Genomic DNA, 16,282 nt, shown 5'->3' with positions numbered 1-16,282 from the left:
TCAAGTGTGTGTCACAAAATCATATCTTTGTCTGTGTCCAAATATAACTGTGTCAAGAGACCATATATCCATTTTGACCTCTGCACCTTTAACCCTTGACCGTTTGATATTTGACCTCAGCAGTGCTGCATCAGATTCAGAAGTCACAAAGAGCAAACAGAGGGATGACAGCAAGCCCGCCGAGGAAAGGACAGAACTGTAAAGGCTGGGCAAGAGACAAGTGCTGAGGAGAAGAAAGGAGGACTACTGTACACATTTACATATTTACAACCCCCACACCACTACACAGTGTGTATGCAAGTATGCATGTTCAGAAACTAAGAACTAGTGACTCATGAGTTACTGACATTTCCATCTCCCCAAACCGAGACAAACTGACCCACGTCTGCCACTATTTTATTATAAGTAAATTCAGTTGTGAGCTGAGGGACAAGCAATTCAAGTTCAAACCCTGGAAACTCTGCTCCTTTAACTTTATTCACTCTTGTTAACCAAATATTCATTTTTGCCTGACCTATGAAAAGCTTAATGAGACAGACATCTCTCCACTGCGCTGCACTGACCCAAAAGTAAAGATCCTGTCATCCAGCAGCAGTCCTAGCTAACCACCGTGACAGTAATGCATATATAAGAGCCAGTGTGGGACAGCTGGCACACAGATGCAGTAAGGCCATTTGGCAAAATCCACAGTGACCCTAACCCTAACCCTTATTTTAGGCTCTATGGAGTTTTTCCAATCTTACTGACTGTGCAAAGTGCTTAAACACACACAGGCTGCAGCTGTATTGGTTTTAGCCATATATTATGTGATTTTTCTAATATTATAGTTTTCATGTGTGCAGTCCCATGTTTTGATGCTGTGACTGGTCATAAGAGTCCACTAGAAACTCAGTGAACAACACAAGGAATATGAGCTATGAAACTGGTTTGAAAGCTTGACTGAAGATGACGAGATGATCTGGTAGAGAAGAAATGAAAGTAATGGAGCACGTGGTGTGTGTGTGTGTGATCAGCTGATTAGGTAAAGGTCTGCCAGGAAAAAAAAACATAGGTGACAATGAACTAGAAACTGCTCCAGGATTTAAAAGTTTTGAATTAAACTAGCCTAACCCTTCTTTAAATAGGCAGTGTTAAAAGCAGAGATGAGTGAAAATTCAAAACAATCATGACTCTGTGCACAAACTAACAGCACACCATGTGGTGAAGAGGGGCGTTTTCACAAAGAGCAAATGTGTGAAAGATGTTTGTTAGATTTCATCGAACTACACCTCTGTGAAACCTCATCTTAAACGAGAACACTCACAGCACTTCCCAGTGTCTTGTAAATGTATCAGCATGTCAGTTTTGTCAAAAATAAATTAGCGTCACACACTCCTTTGATTTGTCTCTTGCCTGAATTTGTAATTTGAGAAATTCTTACGACAGACGAGCTAAACGGTGAAATGTCAAATGTATTGTGTCGTCACACTGATGGCTTCAAGTCCATCTCCTTGTCGTATGGTACCTCAAGTTTTAGGTACATTTCCTGGGAGAAGAAGTGGCTCAACTTCGTTCCAACATCACAAATCATTCTTAAATATTATCCCGTGGATCCACAACAAAGAGAAAATATTGTAATGAGGCACTTCACTTCTTTCCTCTGCACATTGCTACCGAGGTGAACGCTCATTTTTCAGCCCCACATTTGCATAAATTCTGTTCTTTTTTAAGTTGGTGCTGCCAAAAGTGATAAAGTGTATGCAGCACCAGGGAGGAGAATCGGGGAGAGGGAGTGGGTAGCAAAGGAGGAAAGGGGGGAATGGGGTTATAGGTAGAAGAAGAGGAAAAGAAAGTTTAAAATAACAGAGAATGCACACAATCTGCATATGCTGTCTTCGAAGCGACAAAAATAGGTGGGCAAGAAAAGCGTAGTGACCACGAGAGCATGAATCGATGGCAGTGAAAACCAAAAACAAGTTATGGACAAAGAACATCAGATCTGATTTTACCGATATAATGAAGAGAGAGAGGAGAGGCAGAGATAATGTGAGTGGGACAGATAACAAACAGAGAGAGCTGCAGGCAGGGGGCTATAATGGACTTGTGAGTGGAGAGAACAAGAGATAGATTTACGAGGAGAGAGGGACGAGTGCGGGGAAACAGAGATAGTCTGATAGACTGCTAAGTGGAAGGGGTAAATTGTCGCCCTGCCTGTGCTCTGTTTTCACAAAGCCCGTCATGAAAACGGTGTTTAAATTTAATAGGCAGCTGCATTAGTGCGTGCAAACACACACACAACCTGAAACACTCAGACATATATTTTTTCACTGTGGTGCAGGACGACTCTGAGGAGCTCGCAGGATCTACGCTGCATTCGACACACATTCATTCGTCCGTAGCAAAGTTTGTTCATGTAATACATTATTCAACTTTGTTGTGTTAAATAATAAATTCACATTATTAATGTCTCAATATACCCTCTGATGACTGAGTGATGTAAGGTTAGCAGTATAAACATATTAGATAGCTATAGCACTAAGTTTTTGTTCAAGCCTCTCTGGAAATAGCTCTGCATGTGCACCACATTTTAGTGTGATTAACTTTAACTCGTTCAAATTGAGTCTTTATTTAAAGTCAACAAGCATGCAATATTTGGCGACTGTGTTGATTAGCTACAGATAAACATACACATATGCGTAAGTTAGCAAGATATTCAAAGAACGAGATTTAAAACAGTATATCTGCAGTAGTTTGAATGGATCTGTTCATTTATGCTCTGGTCACACAGACCATATTTGTGACAATCTGGCAACGACCAGTTACCCATCAAAATCAACTTATCCAGTTCACAGGGAAGGGCTGAATCCTAGCCCAGCCGCCATCGTACAATGGGCGGGGTACACCCTGGAGAGGTCACCAGTCATTCGAAGGGCTAACACAGAGACACAGACATTCACACCTATAGGCAATTTAGAATCACAAATTAACCTAACAGCACTAACTGAATATCTTTGAATTGTCAGATTGCCTGAAGACAACTACCTCCAGCAACCAGTCAAAGAATACACATTCTCGCTAGCAACTGAAGACCCATGTGACTGAGGCTTAGAAATTTAATTGGATCTCTATTTCTTAAGTTCTCATATTCTAAATAATGGCCTCTTGGCAGAAAGAAATAAAACCCCTCTGAATACAATCGGTTTTTCAAAGTCAAAAATAACTTTATTGTTATCTCAGGCATACACAAGAATACAAAGCTCAGGGTCCAAAAAATAATGGAATGTGCTTCAGGAGTGCAAATACAGCAAATACAAGTAAATAAGCAATATGCCAGTAAAATTAAGCTCCATGTTTAATCTATGACATACTGTTCATACATATGAGAACATAGAATGACACGTGTCCTGAGTATATGGAGTGCACAGTACAGGATATAAATATGTGTGCTGCAACATGTGCAACACAGTTCAGCTGCCCGAATCTACAGCATGTGTACTTTAATACAGATACTGATATTAGCTTTGTATAACAAAGATACGTTTACTTACCTTTTTCAAGGCAACCTGTTCAAGCAAAGTAGCCTCAGGCTGTCTGATCACGGTGGGGATAAAAGCTTTGGTCTAAAAGCAAAAATTGACTCTACAGAAAACATGAACAAGGCTAAAATATACATCAAAAATTTTTTTTAAATGTGTTTAATGTTATTGTTTCAGCAAGTGCACCAAATACAACAATATCTGACAGGAAAAAGGAAACGTTACTAACGCTGCCTTATAACCCTTATAACCATCAATACTGACCAGAAAAAATAGCCAACACTGAAGGACTTCTACATTCGGCCATATGAGCCTCTGCAGTGCTTACACACACACACACACACGTCCCACAAAGACGTGAAGGCAGAAAACACACCCGTGCCATCTATTCTCATGAACGTTCATATGTAGTGCACACGTATACACACATATAGAAACAGAAAACTCAGAGCCTGGCCTTGTCTGGTGCAGTCATGGCTGGCTGTTGTCTAACAGAGATATATGACAGAAGCTAGCTGTGTGGAGAACAACATTTATCTACAACTCCTCACCTTTAGTATGCAAGGACAGCTACCAGCAGAAACACTTGGCTCTCTCTCCATCTTTTCCCCTCTCAGCTCAGCTTTGTGAATATTATTGTACGGAAAGCAGCAAATTAATGTATGTTGATATTTGTATCTACCTTTGTGCTTCTGTATTAATATTTGGACAGTATATATATGTGTTGCAATACAGTACTGTGCAAAAGTGTTGAGCCACCCGGTATTTCTTTATATTTTGCTTCCCAAGAGCCAGACTTATTTTCAGTCCTGACCTTGTGTGTTTGTTAAGCCACTCAACACAGACCTATGAATCGTTGAAGCATAAACAGCCACCTAGGTCAAGACACGAGCCAGTGTTGTGGCTACAGATTTTTAAAGAACCCATTTTAAAATGTTTCTTTGTGAACTTTGTTACTATCAGCCTGTTTCAAACATAAATAGCTGAAACCTGGCATATCTTGGCATCATGTGCAGTGTGTCCTTAAAAAGATAAGGAAACTAGACAAGTGGAAGTAGCAGCTCTAAAAAGCCCATCTACAGCGGAGGAAAAGTATTTGTTATATCCTTAAGAAACAGGAAAAAAGTCAGCCAAGACCTGACACAGGATTTAAGACATGCATTTGGACCTTCAGATGATCCATCTACTGTTTGTTGAAGCCTCATCAGAAATCGTCTCGATGGAAGGGTAGCTGTCAAGTAGGCATTCTTAAGGAAGGGAAACAGGGAGAAAAGGCTGAAGTACGCACAATTACACACAAGACCTGGACTGAATATCACTGGCAACAGGTATTGTGGAGCAGTGAATCCAAATGTGACTCTTTTGTTGTTGCTGTCAAAATGTATTGAGGACATCATGGTTTCGAGCCGCATTTCTTGTCAAAATGGATGGAATCAGAATCAGAATCAGAATCAGAATACTTTATTGATCCCTGGGGGAAATTATTTTTTGTTACAGTGCTCCATTTTAAACCAACATTAAGACAAGACAGACAATACGCTAACTAAGAATAGTACAATATATACATATATATACATACATACATACATAAGTCACTTATAAATAAATATTTGGAAAAGAAACATGTGTAGTTGTAGCAGCAAACAGTGTGTTAAGTGGATGCGTTGTACAGGGAGCCACAGGCAGGAATGATTTCCTGTGTCGTTCAGTGGTGCTTTTCGGTAATCTCAGTCTCTCACTGAACGAGCTCCTGTGACTGACCAACATGTCATGGAGTGGGTGGGAGGTGTTATCCAACATTGTCTTTATCTTGGACAGCATCCGCCTCTCCGACACCACCTTGAGGGAGTCCAGCTCCATCCCCACAACATTGCTGGCCTTACGGATCAGTTTATTAAGTCTGTTGGCATCTGCGACCCTCAGCCTGCTCCCCCAGCATGCAACAGCATAGAGGATCGCACTGGCCACAACAGACTCATAGAAAATCCTCAGCATTTTCTGGCAGATGTTGAAGGACCTCAGTCGCCTCAAAAAATAGAGACGACTCTGGCCCTTCCTGTAAAGTGCTGTGGTGTTTTTAGCCCAGTCCAGTTTATTGTCAATGTGTACTCCAAGGTATTTATAGTCCTCCACAATGTCAACACTGACCCCCTGGATTGAAACAGGGGTCAAGTGTTTCCTGGTCTTCCTGAAGTCCACGATCAGTTCCTTGGTCTTTGCCACGTTGAGCTGCAGATGATTCTGCTCACACCACGTGACAAAGGAGTCGACCACAGCCCGGTACTCTGTCTCATCATCCCTGCTGATGCATCCAACCACCGCAGAGTCATCAGAAAACTTCTGAAGATGGAGGTCTCTGTGCAGTGGCTGAAGTCTGTGGTGTAGAGGGTGAAGAGGAAGGGGGAGAGGACAGTCCCCTGTGGTGCCCCCGTGTTGCTGATCACCTTGTCAGACACACACTGTGGGAGACGTACATATTGTGGTCTTCCTGTCAGGTAATCAACAATCCAGGACACCAGAGAAGCATCCACCTGCATCGCTGCTAACTTATCACCCAGGAGGGTCGGCCTGATGGTGTTGAAAGCACTGGAAAAGTCAAAAAACATGACCCTCATAGTGCTCGCCGGCTGGTCCAGATGGGTGTAGACACGATTGAGCAGGTAGATGATGGCGTCCTCTGTTCCGAGACGAGGCTGATAAGCGAACTGAAGGGGATCCAGATGTGGTCTTACTATGGGTCGCAGCTGGTCCAGGATGAGCCTTTCCAGGGTCTTCATGATGTGGGAGGTCAGTGCCACGGGCCTGTAATCCTGGGGGCCACTGGGACGAGGCGTCTTTGGTACAGGGACGAGGCATGATGTCTTCCACATCACCGGGACCCTCTGCAGACTCAGACTCAGCATAAACAGTTTATGAAAGACTCCACACAGCTGGGGGGCACAGGTCTTGAGGACAAGGGGACTCACTCCGTCTGGTCCAGCAGACTTGCCTGAGTGAAGTCTCCTCATTTGCATCTCAACCTGGTATTGAGTGAAGGTGATGGGTGGGGGAGGGGTGTCAGGAATCTCACAGGAGGCAACATGTGAAGAGAGAGGCTGGCACAGTGGTGTGGCTCTGGATTCCAGGCTGACTGCAGGTGAGGTTGTGGGGGTAGGAGCAGACACTGTGGTGTCGAATCTATTGAAAAACAGATTCAACTCGTCGGCTCTATTCTCACCTCCCTCAGCTCCCCTGCTGTTGGTTGGCCTGAATCCAGTGATGGTCTTCATGCCCCTCCACACCTCTCTCATGCTGTTCTGCTGGAGTTTCCACTCCAGCTTCCTCCTGTAATTGTCCTTAGCCTCTCTGATCTTGTCCTTTAGTAACACCTGGATCTTCCTCACCTCCTCTTTGTTGCCCCCTCTGAAAGCCCTCTTCTTGTTGTTGAGGAGGGCTTTGATGTCCTTAGTCACCCACGGCTTGTTATTTGGGTAACAATGAACAGTCTGAGCTGGAACAATGGAGTCGGTGCAGAAAGTTATGTAGCCTGTGATACACTCAGTAAGCCCATTGATGTCCTCGGCGTGAGGCTCACAGAGTGTTTCCCAGTCGGTCACCTCGAAACAGCCCTGTAGTTCCGCTATTGCCTCCTCTGACCAGTCCTGGTGGTCACAGGTTCCCTCCTCACAATTGGCACATAGCGGGGGGTGAGGTGAATCAGGTTATGATCTGACCTACCAAGTGGGGGGAGGGAGGAGGAGCTGTATGCATCCTTGACGTTAGCATACAGTAAGTCTAAAGTTTTCTCTCCCCTGGTGGGACAGTCCACATATTGTTTGAATGTTGGTAGTGTATTGTCCAGTGATACATGGTTGAAGTCACCCGAGATCACAATAAAGGCACTCGGGTGCTGAGTCTGTAGCCGAGCTATGGCAGAGTGGATAGTGTCACATGCAGCTGTGGGGTTAGCAGAGGGGGGTACATAAACAGCCACCAAGATGACGTGAGAGAATTCCCTGGGTAAATAATACGGCCTGAGTCCAACAGCACACAGTTCAGTGTCCGGGCAACAAATCCTTTCTTTGATTGTTATGTTGGCAGGGTTACACCACCGGTTGTTAACTAAAACAGCAAGCCCACCTCCTTTACGCTTACCGCTAGCGATGCTGTCCCTTTCCGCCCGAACAGTGTGGAAGCCTTCCACGGAAGCATTCTCATCGGGAATGACCTGGTGCAGCCATGATTCGGTGAAACACATCAGGCTACACTCTCGGTATTCCCTCTGACTCCGTACCAGTGCTGAGAGCTCGTCGATTTTAATTGCCAACGATCGCACATTTCCCATCACGATAGACGGCAGACACGGTTTAAACCTCCTCCTCGCTTCGAGCCTCCGCTGTCTCACCGTCACCTTTTTTCTTCTCTTCTGTCCTTGACCTCTGCATCCCCGATGTGTTTTCCTCCAAATTTCAGCTGGTACTTCTGCGGGCCTGGCCAGCGAGCCGGCCGGCATCAGGGCGATCAGCTGATCTCTGGAGTAAACAGTCCGTGCGTGTAGGAGATGTGCCGCGGTCCCGTTCCATGATAAAAGTAACAGTTCCACGGCCACCAGAAGAACAAAAACTCTCTCAATCCACATGATTGAGTAAGAGATAGAAAACGGAGGAAAATACAAGTCAGAAAAAAAAAGAATACGTAAGAAAAAGAGCTAAACTAAGAGAAAAGCAGGAGCGACTGTAACAGGCTGCACGCTGGTTGGCGCATGCGCACTGAAAGAATAAGAACATGTCACTGATATTAAACACTGCCAATGAAGTAAAAGCATGCCTGGATAGAAAAAACGAAAAAACAACAACAATGGAAACGTATCATGTAGTCGTTGATTGGCTTCCCCACAGCCTGGGGATAGAGTCAGTGATATCAGCAGCGGATCACTCCAGTTAGTATCCAGTTCCCCATGTTTGCAGGCAGTCCAGGCTATAGCTGACAAAGTGATAAAAAAAAAAAGTTTAAAAGTTTTTAGTTAAGCTAACTAAGGTTAGCTCGCGCTGATCACTGTTGGCAGAGGAAGAGAGTCGCTAAAGCAACTGGTGTTCTGAAGCTAGAAAACATCACATTTTTCTAATCTTTACATATAAATCAATCCAAAGACTCTTAGATAAAATTCATAATTTAAGTGTTGAAGAGAAAACTTACGGCTCATCTTTTAAGTTAGATTAAAATTCACTCAGACTTAAACATGTACTCTGCTTCTTCTGTGACCACATCACTGTGACAGGGTTGAGATATCTGCCATCTTGCATAATAACAAATCATGTTTGTGGTATATTTGCACCACCTGAAATGACTCTTGTTTTTACATTAGCACAAACACGTGCAACTTTCAAGTAGGAGGCTGGAACTATTGTAAAGCTTTGTCTTTACTTTCTCCGTGCTTTTGTTTTCACTTTCTTAAGAGGTGGAGATATCAGCCACATTATACATGCACTAGTTCACACAGTCACTACAGGTAACTGGATTTAAAAATGTTTTTGTTGATATTTAGTCAGTTGAGTGACCTGATAATGCCACCAAATTCAATGTTGAAAAGCCACAAATCTTACCCACTTCATTTTGAATTGAACACGTGGGGAAATGGCCAAAGTCTGTTCATCCTGTTCAACCTTTTAGCTCAGTACAATGGGTTTGCTATGGAGGTGGTAGAGCAAACGACCAAACTTCCTTCACAACGGTCAGACTGACTGAAAACCACATTAAATGATGGATTTCTGCCTTATAGCAGCTATATTGACTGAAAATTCATACATGGCATTCAAGTGCCAAGCTAAGAGTTTCTTTTTTATGGTAATGGGTATTTACAAAGCTGCTGAGAGCAAATCTTTCAGTGGAATGTGAACAATATTTTCAGCACAACAAATGCAGCGAGGGAGGTGAGGCAGATGTCTCCACTTTCTGTCTCTTAGGAGTATGACAAGTTAACGGGTGGTGGTGAGGAATAAACACCTTGTAAGGTAAAGTAAGACAAATTATTGAAGTGGAGGATGTAAAATCACAGCCACACTTTTACAGCTGAGCGAATGTCACTGCCACCTCTTATTTTACAGCTGAAATACAAAAAATGAAGGGGAGAAAAAAAAAAGGAAATTTCTTCTGGTGGCTGGAAAGTCAAACGAGGAAAAAATGCCAGGCTTGATCTCGAGCTGTCGAAAGCATCCTTTTTCATGAATACACACATTTTCATTACATATCTGTTTAGTACAGTGGCTAGAGTGAGTTCCTTCTGATACTGAAGTTACTGGGTGTTTTCCTGATGTTGTGAGTGAAGTGGGGCCTTTTTAAATTAATGTTGACCCAATTACACAACAGACACCCAGCAGTAGAAACTCTAGTTTTAAGTACCTTGAGTATTACTCTTTAATAGATCAGCTATTTAGTAGGGCTGGGTTTTGATTATCGAGTTATCGATTAAAATCGATTCTGGCTTGGATAACGTGATATCGATTCATTAAAATCCTGAAGCGATTTTTAAATATAAATTAATTTTGCCCAAACGCCAGAATCTCAGGTTAAACCTCACAAAATTTCTACAACCACTAAACAGATAAAACAGTAAATGAGAGCAGGTACACGGATTCTGCACAAAGACGTAAACACAAAACGCAGACCCAACGCATCCGAATCAGTGAGCTGTTGCCTTTCTCACCCGACGGCACGTACGCGGACACGGACACGCCGTCGGGGCTGAAAGCCAACAGCTCGCTGATTTTAAAGCATCAGCGGGTTAGCTATAAAAACCCAGACCAGGAAAACCGCCGTCATGTTTTTCTATGTTTTATCCTCAGTTACTTTGACCCAAAGGAATCTGCTGTGATGTTCACACATTTGATAAAGTCTCACAAGTGTCAGGTTTCTTTTTATAGATATAAAAATATAGATATGCACTGATAAGTGATCAGAATTATAATAATTCTGACTGTCTGAGGCAAAATTTCCGAGATTCAAATCGAATCGAATCGTGGATTGAATCGATTCGGGACCTTGTGAATCGGAATCGAATTGATTCTAGAAATCAGTGACGATAACCAGCCCTACTATTTAGGTCTGTAATTTTTTCCACTGACATATTATTACTAAAGCATGGTCCAGTCATCTTTCAGTTGTCTCTCATACCTTTACCTCTTTTATTCTGACATAAACCTAAAATCCCCTTAAAACATGAAATTAGTACTGAGCAGTGTATTTTAACCTCCTACGACCTGCGTCCACATATGTGGACTTCACATTTTGGGTTATTTAGACCAAAATACTCAATTTTGCTCTACCAGGGCCTGATATCCACTTACATTATGCTGCTACTGTTCTATCGAAATTTTAAATAAATATCCTCAGATGTGGCTCTCATTTTTCTTAGGAACAAAAATTAGGTATAAAAAATTAATAAATCTGCTAATTCTTTTTTTTAAAATTTATCAGGCCCCAATCAGCCCAAATATCAACGAGAAATTTAAAATGCATGCTGTGGAGGAGTTCGGGCCTTACGAGGTTAAGGCACTTTGCAGAATCTTCACATGTTGTGTATCACAGGGCTCTGAGCTTCATCAGCAGCTGTGGTCCCCTCTTTTCTTAAGTAATGTTTTTATGTATCCGACACCTCCGTCGCAGGTATGTGTTTATTTATAAAATCATTTTGGGCATTGTTTCTTCTTATTTTTGTGTCTGTTAACATCAAAGTCACACTCTCAGATCTATGGATGTTGAGCCATTTGTAGCCCCCACTATACAGACTAAATTAGGCAAAAAAAGCAGTAAGATTTTTGGCTTCACATCGTTGGAATAAGTTACAATGTGAACATCATCTTCACACACTTGTTACATTAAAGTTATGGGGAGATCATTACGGTTTACCTTGTCTGTGTTTTGGTGAGTAAGTTTTAATGTTCTTAAATTAATCTGATGTTTGAGCTCAATGGGAATGGATAATTAAAGCTTAAATACAATGATACATAATGCAAAACATAGCTAAGTCTTGGATCCAGATGATCTCTTGCTTTTAGGCCTTACAGTTTTTGTGTGGCATCTCTCAGAAGCTGTGATCTACACTGCTTTCACACAATACTGTGTGCATCTGAAAATTTAACAAAACCACTTCAACTCCCTCATTCAAGTTCCCCACTGTTACACTGTCAGTCACACATGCACACACACAGTGGTAGGCTCGCAGTGTGTGAGTGACCCAGACATTTGGCATCTTTCACATCAGGGTGCAATCTCTTTCTTTCCTCTCATTTTCCTCATCAAACAGAGAGGATGGTGGGGAGAGGGAAAGAAGAGGGAGGCAGAAGGTCAGCAGAAACGGAAAAGACGGATAGGGCGTAATGATGATCCACCAAAAAAAAAAGAAAAACAAAATAACAAAGACGGAGGACAAGCACTGAGGGAGGTGGAAGAAGGTGGTAGAGCAATGGAGAATGGGAGGGAAAGCATTTGGGCTCAGGAAGGGAAAAATATGGTTACGCATTGAAGCAGCCCAGATAGCAAGGAGACATTGAACAGATGTTGATTTTCCATCTGAACCATCAGAATCGTCAGGATTGAAATGTCAACACAAAACCAATGTTGAAACAACATTGAAATACTGATGAAACCTTACACTGACATTGAAATAACATTGATTCACTGTTGTTCTGTCATCGTTGATTGTTGATCTATTTATAGTTGACAAGGTGACAACAATCACGTTGAAAAACCATCGATTTATGGTTGAGCGGGAAATTAAAGCTGCTACCACTTGGACTATTCCGCAGCACCCCTATCACATTGGTACATCCCTCCAGGTAACCATTGTCTTGTACAGTAGAGCGGGACATTAGATTTACTCTCAGCGGAATTCACCGGAGAAGGCATCAGTTCATGCACTGCACTGGCCTGCACCACGATTAGTATAAGGTAAGAATGAATGACTTTTGTTCTATTCGTTATTTCCACGGTTGCATTTGAATAACAGTAAAAAAAAACAAAACAAACTTGTTAATGTAAAGTTTCGGATAAAATGTGGGAGCCCGAAATTGTGTCTACTTTCATCTTACAATCCGGCAACAAATAAATTGCACTGCAAACAAAGTCTATCAACAAAGAAAACATTTTCGTTTCATACTTTTCCGTTATATTCCCTTACAAAGCTAGCTTTAACGCTTCGAGGGTTCCTTTGTTCTTGCCGTCACCTCGGCGCTTGACCCAGACTTTCGCTCTGTTGCTTTTTAGCATAGTACTACAAAAAATTGTAAATCTGTGATATATGATTGATAAACGTAAAGGTAACTGTATAAATGTGTTCAATGACTTTGTTACTTTTAATGATTGGTGAGCACCCGCTTCGATTCGCACTCAATTCAAACTTTACGCTGCACGCTCACCTAACTTGCGTTTGCACCTTTTGTCCACACGTAAACTGCGTTTAGCATTTACGTGTGGACGAGGAAGACGGAGAAAACGCAGCGTCAAAGGTGTGCGCCTATTTTGACGCCACACTGTGCGCCATGTTTTTGTCTCGGTGCCATGAATTCCTACAATGGCAGACTTAGACAAAATACTGTTAATTTTATTATCTTCAGTGTTTAAATGCTTACATATACGGGTTTGCTTGTAATTGTTGCCTATATACATTTTAAGCTATTATTTATTATTTAGTTCAATCAATAGATCAAGTTTTGTAGTGACTATGAAATATATTGTAATTATCTGTTTCCTGTTTATCCTAGACAGGGCAAAAAAGGACTCCAAATTAAAAAAAAGATAAAAATGAAAGACTGGTGCATTGTGCAGTTTAGCACTGGTGGTACAGAAATAGTCCCTAGATCATGGATAAATGGGGAGAAATTGTCATGGCCTCCATATCCTCCGTGAGACACATTCAGGATCCACGACACAGTAAAGAGGAGAGTTCATCCTGGTGCAACATGGCTCACCTATGCACCAGTCCGACTTCTAATAAGCCATGGTGGGTATCATCTGGATTGGTGTTGTATAAATGTAACAATAACAAGTTTTTCGTGTCCTAATTTATGTCTGGCCATACATTGTGTTTGTACTTCCAGACACATTTCACGAAGCAGAACGCAGTCTTCAGAAATATCTAAGTGAACACTGTGATATGTCTGACCTTCAGTCCGAAGCTGAAACTCAGACCAGTCATAAAAGAAAGCACAAGTAAAACTTTTTTTATTTCACAAACATATCTTTGATTGCTAAGAATTTATGATCTTGTCTTTTATACATATCTGTGGTGCTTGCATACTGCAATATCACCACATAATATAGTCCAAAAAGTGGAAGCTTGTAAACTTTTTATAAATGCAAAGCCGTGTACACTTGTGCACTTCAAAAATTCCTTGTATACTGTACCTTCTTGCACATCTCCGTTTCCTGTGTGTGTTGTTATAAATCAAACTGTAACTTTAGGAAAAAATATTCCAAAAGCACATTTGTAATTACTTATGACCGTTTTCAACTTTTTTTCTTTAGACCAAATCCCCTGTACACATATAGTGACTCAGAGGATGAGCAGCCCACCAAAAAATGGTTTCCCCAGGCCCCTCGAGTGAAAATACCAGGTAATAAAATACTGTCTAGTGTCTTTGTACATATCTGTGTGTGACACAAGGAAACGTTTGACAAGTTGTCTGTATTCTTAAATACTTAAAAAAAATTATCTTTTTCTGTCAGACCTGACGAGAGCTGTTAATGAACTCCGTGAGGAGGTCAGAGCCATCCGCAATGAATCGGTAGATGCTGGGGTACTGCCTCTGGATTTGCCCTTGCACAACATTGAGGAGCTAAACAATGCAGAGCCAGCTCTTCAATCACAAGAGGCAAATAAGGCAATGGTAAGTATATAAAGGTTATGTACACTTTGTAACTATAAATTGTAATAGCTGTCAGATGTGATTTAAATACATAACAACGGCCTGTTGATTAAACACACAAGCACTTGCATACACATTTAAGACATGAGACACGCTAATTCCATCTCTTAAAACGTGTCTATAGGTGAGACGCTTTGCCTTGATTGGAGCCTGACGCAGCAGTTAGGGGCAAACTCTATGTCCGAGTTTGTCTTTGCACAAGCAGTGCAGAAATGGCTCCGATACGCCCCAGATCGTTTGGGTGGGTGCAGGACGCACATCATGCAAAAAAATTACAAACTTCTGTGAATCATATAAACGTAAATAGGAAACTGTCTTTTAATAAAGTATTTAGCAAACGAAACATGCCTATTGACCTTTTTTTGTTTATTTTTTTTCTCTCTTACATCACATGCAATGCTTTCTTATTTTAGGATATTAATATTGACATGATACATTGTGAGACATTTGGGGTTTTTTTATAAAGGGTGTCCAATTTAAGGAATAAGTACAATTATGTGTTTAGGTGGTTGAAGTATTGATGGAAACATGCAGTAGTTTAGTATTGGTTAAAATACCTATAAAGAAAGGTAGATTTCCAGTCATGATTTAACTGTTGTTTTAATAAAAAGCAACTGTGCGAAAGAGGTGGAAAATCAACACCATAGCTCAACAGTGTTTCAATATCAGAATCTGACATTGTTTCAATGTCAGCAGTATTAGAAAATATAACGTTGAATCAACGTCAGGTTTCAACATTGATTCAACATCAAAACCTGACGTTGTTTCAACGTTAAAAAAGGGTGCAAGAGTGACGTTAGGTCAACGTCACACTTCAACGTTGATTCAATGACACAGCCTGATATTGACTCAACATTGTTTCAATGTTTCCTTGCTATCTGGGAGGTGACAAGAACGATATTATAAAAGACAGATAGAGGAGAAATGTGGAGAACAGAGACAAAGTGGGAGGTTGTTTTCCTTTATCTTTATCAAGTGCAGAAACAAAAAAAGGCATTCTGCCCAAGTGAAGTGATGCTGTGGTTTCAAATCTGGACAATCATCTTCTGCTCATGTTATCACCTACTTTCTCCCATCAGTCCTTCTTATTGTTATCATTCATACAGTCACAAGGAAACTAAATTAGTAAATCAATAAATATAATACTAATTTTGCCAGGTAGACAGTATCTGTGGAAACAGTCTAGTTAAAATAAGAAAAAGAGTGTGGATACTCAAATATTTCACACTCAGTGATTAGGAAAATTAATGGAAATGAATGAAATATTCCTCGTCTACCCTTCTTGTTAGCATTTTGTGATAATAAACCGGTTTGGAAGTTCTAACCAATCAGCATTGGACAGTGTGGGAGCGTCAGTACAGAGCGAGAGTGTACAAAGAATCATGCTATTGTGGCAGACCCAGCATGCATCTCACTGATAGCAGCTCCAACAGTAGTGACTGCTGAGAGACAAAAAATCTTGGATTAGAGACCAAGAGATTAGAGACTGGATTAGATTAAGAAAATGGAAGTGTGCCAGTGGCACAAGTTGCATTGGAAGCAAACACAAGACTTCTGGGATAATGATTTTTGGACAGACGAGACAAAAGTGGAAATGTTTAGTCAGAAGAAAGACCTCAACCTAATTAACCTGAATTAAATGGACTGGCAGAAACGTAAGAGAGTTGCTGCTAATCTAGAAATTCACCTACCTGAATTTGCTATGCAGTGAAAAGTTAGAAACTCATCTCTACCAGTCATCTATATCTTCACGCCCTGAGATTGTAGACCTAGTTAAGTGTGCCTATGCCAAAAGGCACACTTATTACTATTGCTCGGATTTATTAGTAACTCGCCCCACAGTTTTGAGACAAGGTTCACATATGT

The 16,282-nt window shown here is 41.3% G+C and overlaps 1 protein-coding gene across 3 annotated transcripts; it reads left to right on the top strand.

The window, feature by feature from the left end:
• Window positions 1-12,095: 12,095 nt before the first annotated feature.
• LOC146664432 (uncharacterized) lies at window positions 12,096-14,777 on the top strand. 3 transcript variants are annotated; one of them, XM_085411011.1, is made up of 6 exons: window positions 12,096-12,440; window positions 13,253-13,491; window positions 13,589-13,700; window positions 14,016-14,104; window positions 14,217-14,377; window positions 14,541-14,777. In XM_085411011.1, the coding sequence occupies exons 3-6, from the start codon at window positions 13,645-13,647 to the stop codon at window positions 14,568-14,570; spliced, it is 336 nt and encodes a 111-aa protein (XP_085267137.1). In that variant the 5' UTR covers window positions 12,096-12,440; window positions 13,253-13,491; window positions 13,589-13,644; the 3' UTR covers window positions 14,571-14,777. The 3 variants fall into 3 exon arrangements, with proteins under 3 accessions (XP_085267137.1, XP_085267139.1, XP_085267138.1); XM_085411013.1 differs by having other exon boundaries at window positions 12,392-12,440; window positions 13,257-13,491; XM_085411012.1 differs by lacking the exon at window positions 12,096-12,440 and having other exon boundaries at window positions 12,892-13,491.
• The last annotated feature ends 1,505 nt before the right edge of the window (window positions 14,778-16,282 follow it).

The sequence above is a fragment of the Rhamphochromis longiceps genome, linkage group LG7, assembly GCF_057381845.1.
Source record: "Rhamphochromis longiceps isolate RC_006_pf linkage group LG7, R_longiceps_female_GT1.1, whole genome shotgun sequence".
NCBI classification, from domain to species: Eukaryota; Metazoa; Chordata; class Actinopteri; order Cichliformes; family Cichlidae; genus Rhamphochromis; species Rhamphochromis longiceps.
Note: the sequence above shows the minus strand (reverse complement) of the source record. Positions and strands in the feature narration are given on the sequence as shown.

Coding starts and splice junctions, on each gene's coding strand:
- LOC146664432 (XM_085411011.1), top strand. CDS start 13,645: ATGTCTGACCTTCAGTCCGAAGCTGAAACTCAGACCAGTCATAAAAGA. Junction 13,701..14,015: donor AGTCATAAAAGAAAGCACAA/GTAAAACTTTTT, acceptor TTTTTTCTTTAG/ACCAAATCCCCTGTACACAT. Junction 14,378..14,540: donor AAGAGGCAAATAAGGCAATG/GTAAGTATATAA, acceptor ACGTGTCTATAG/GTGAGACGCTTTGCCTTGAT.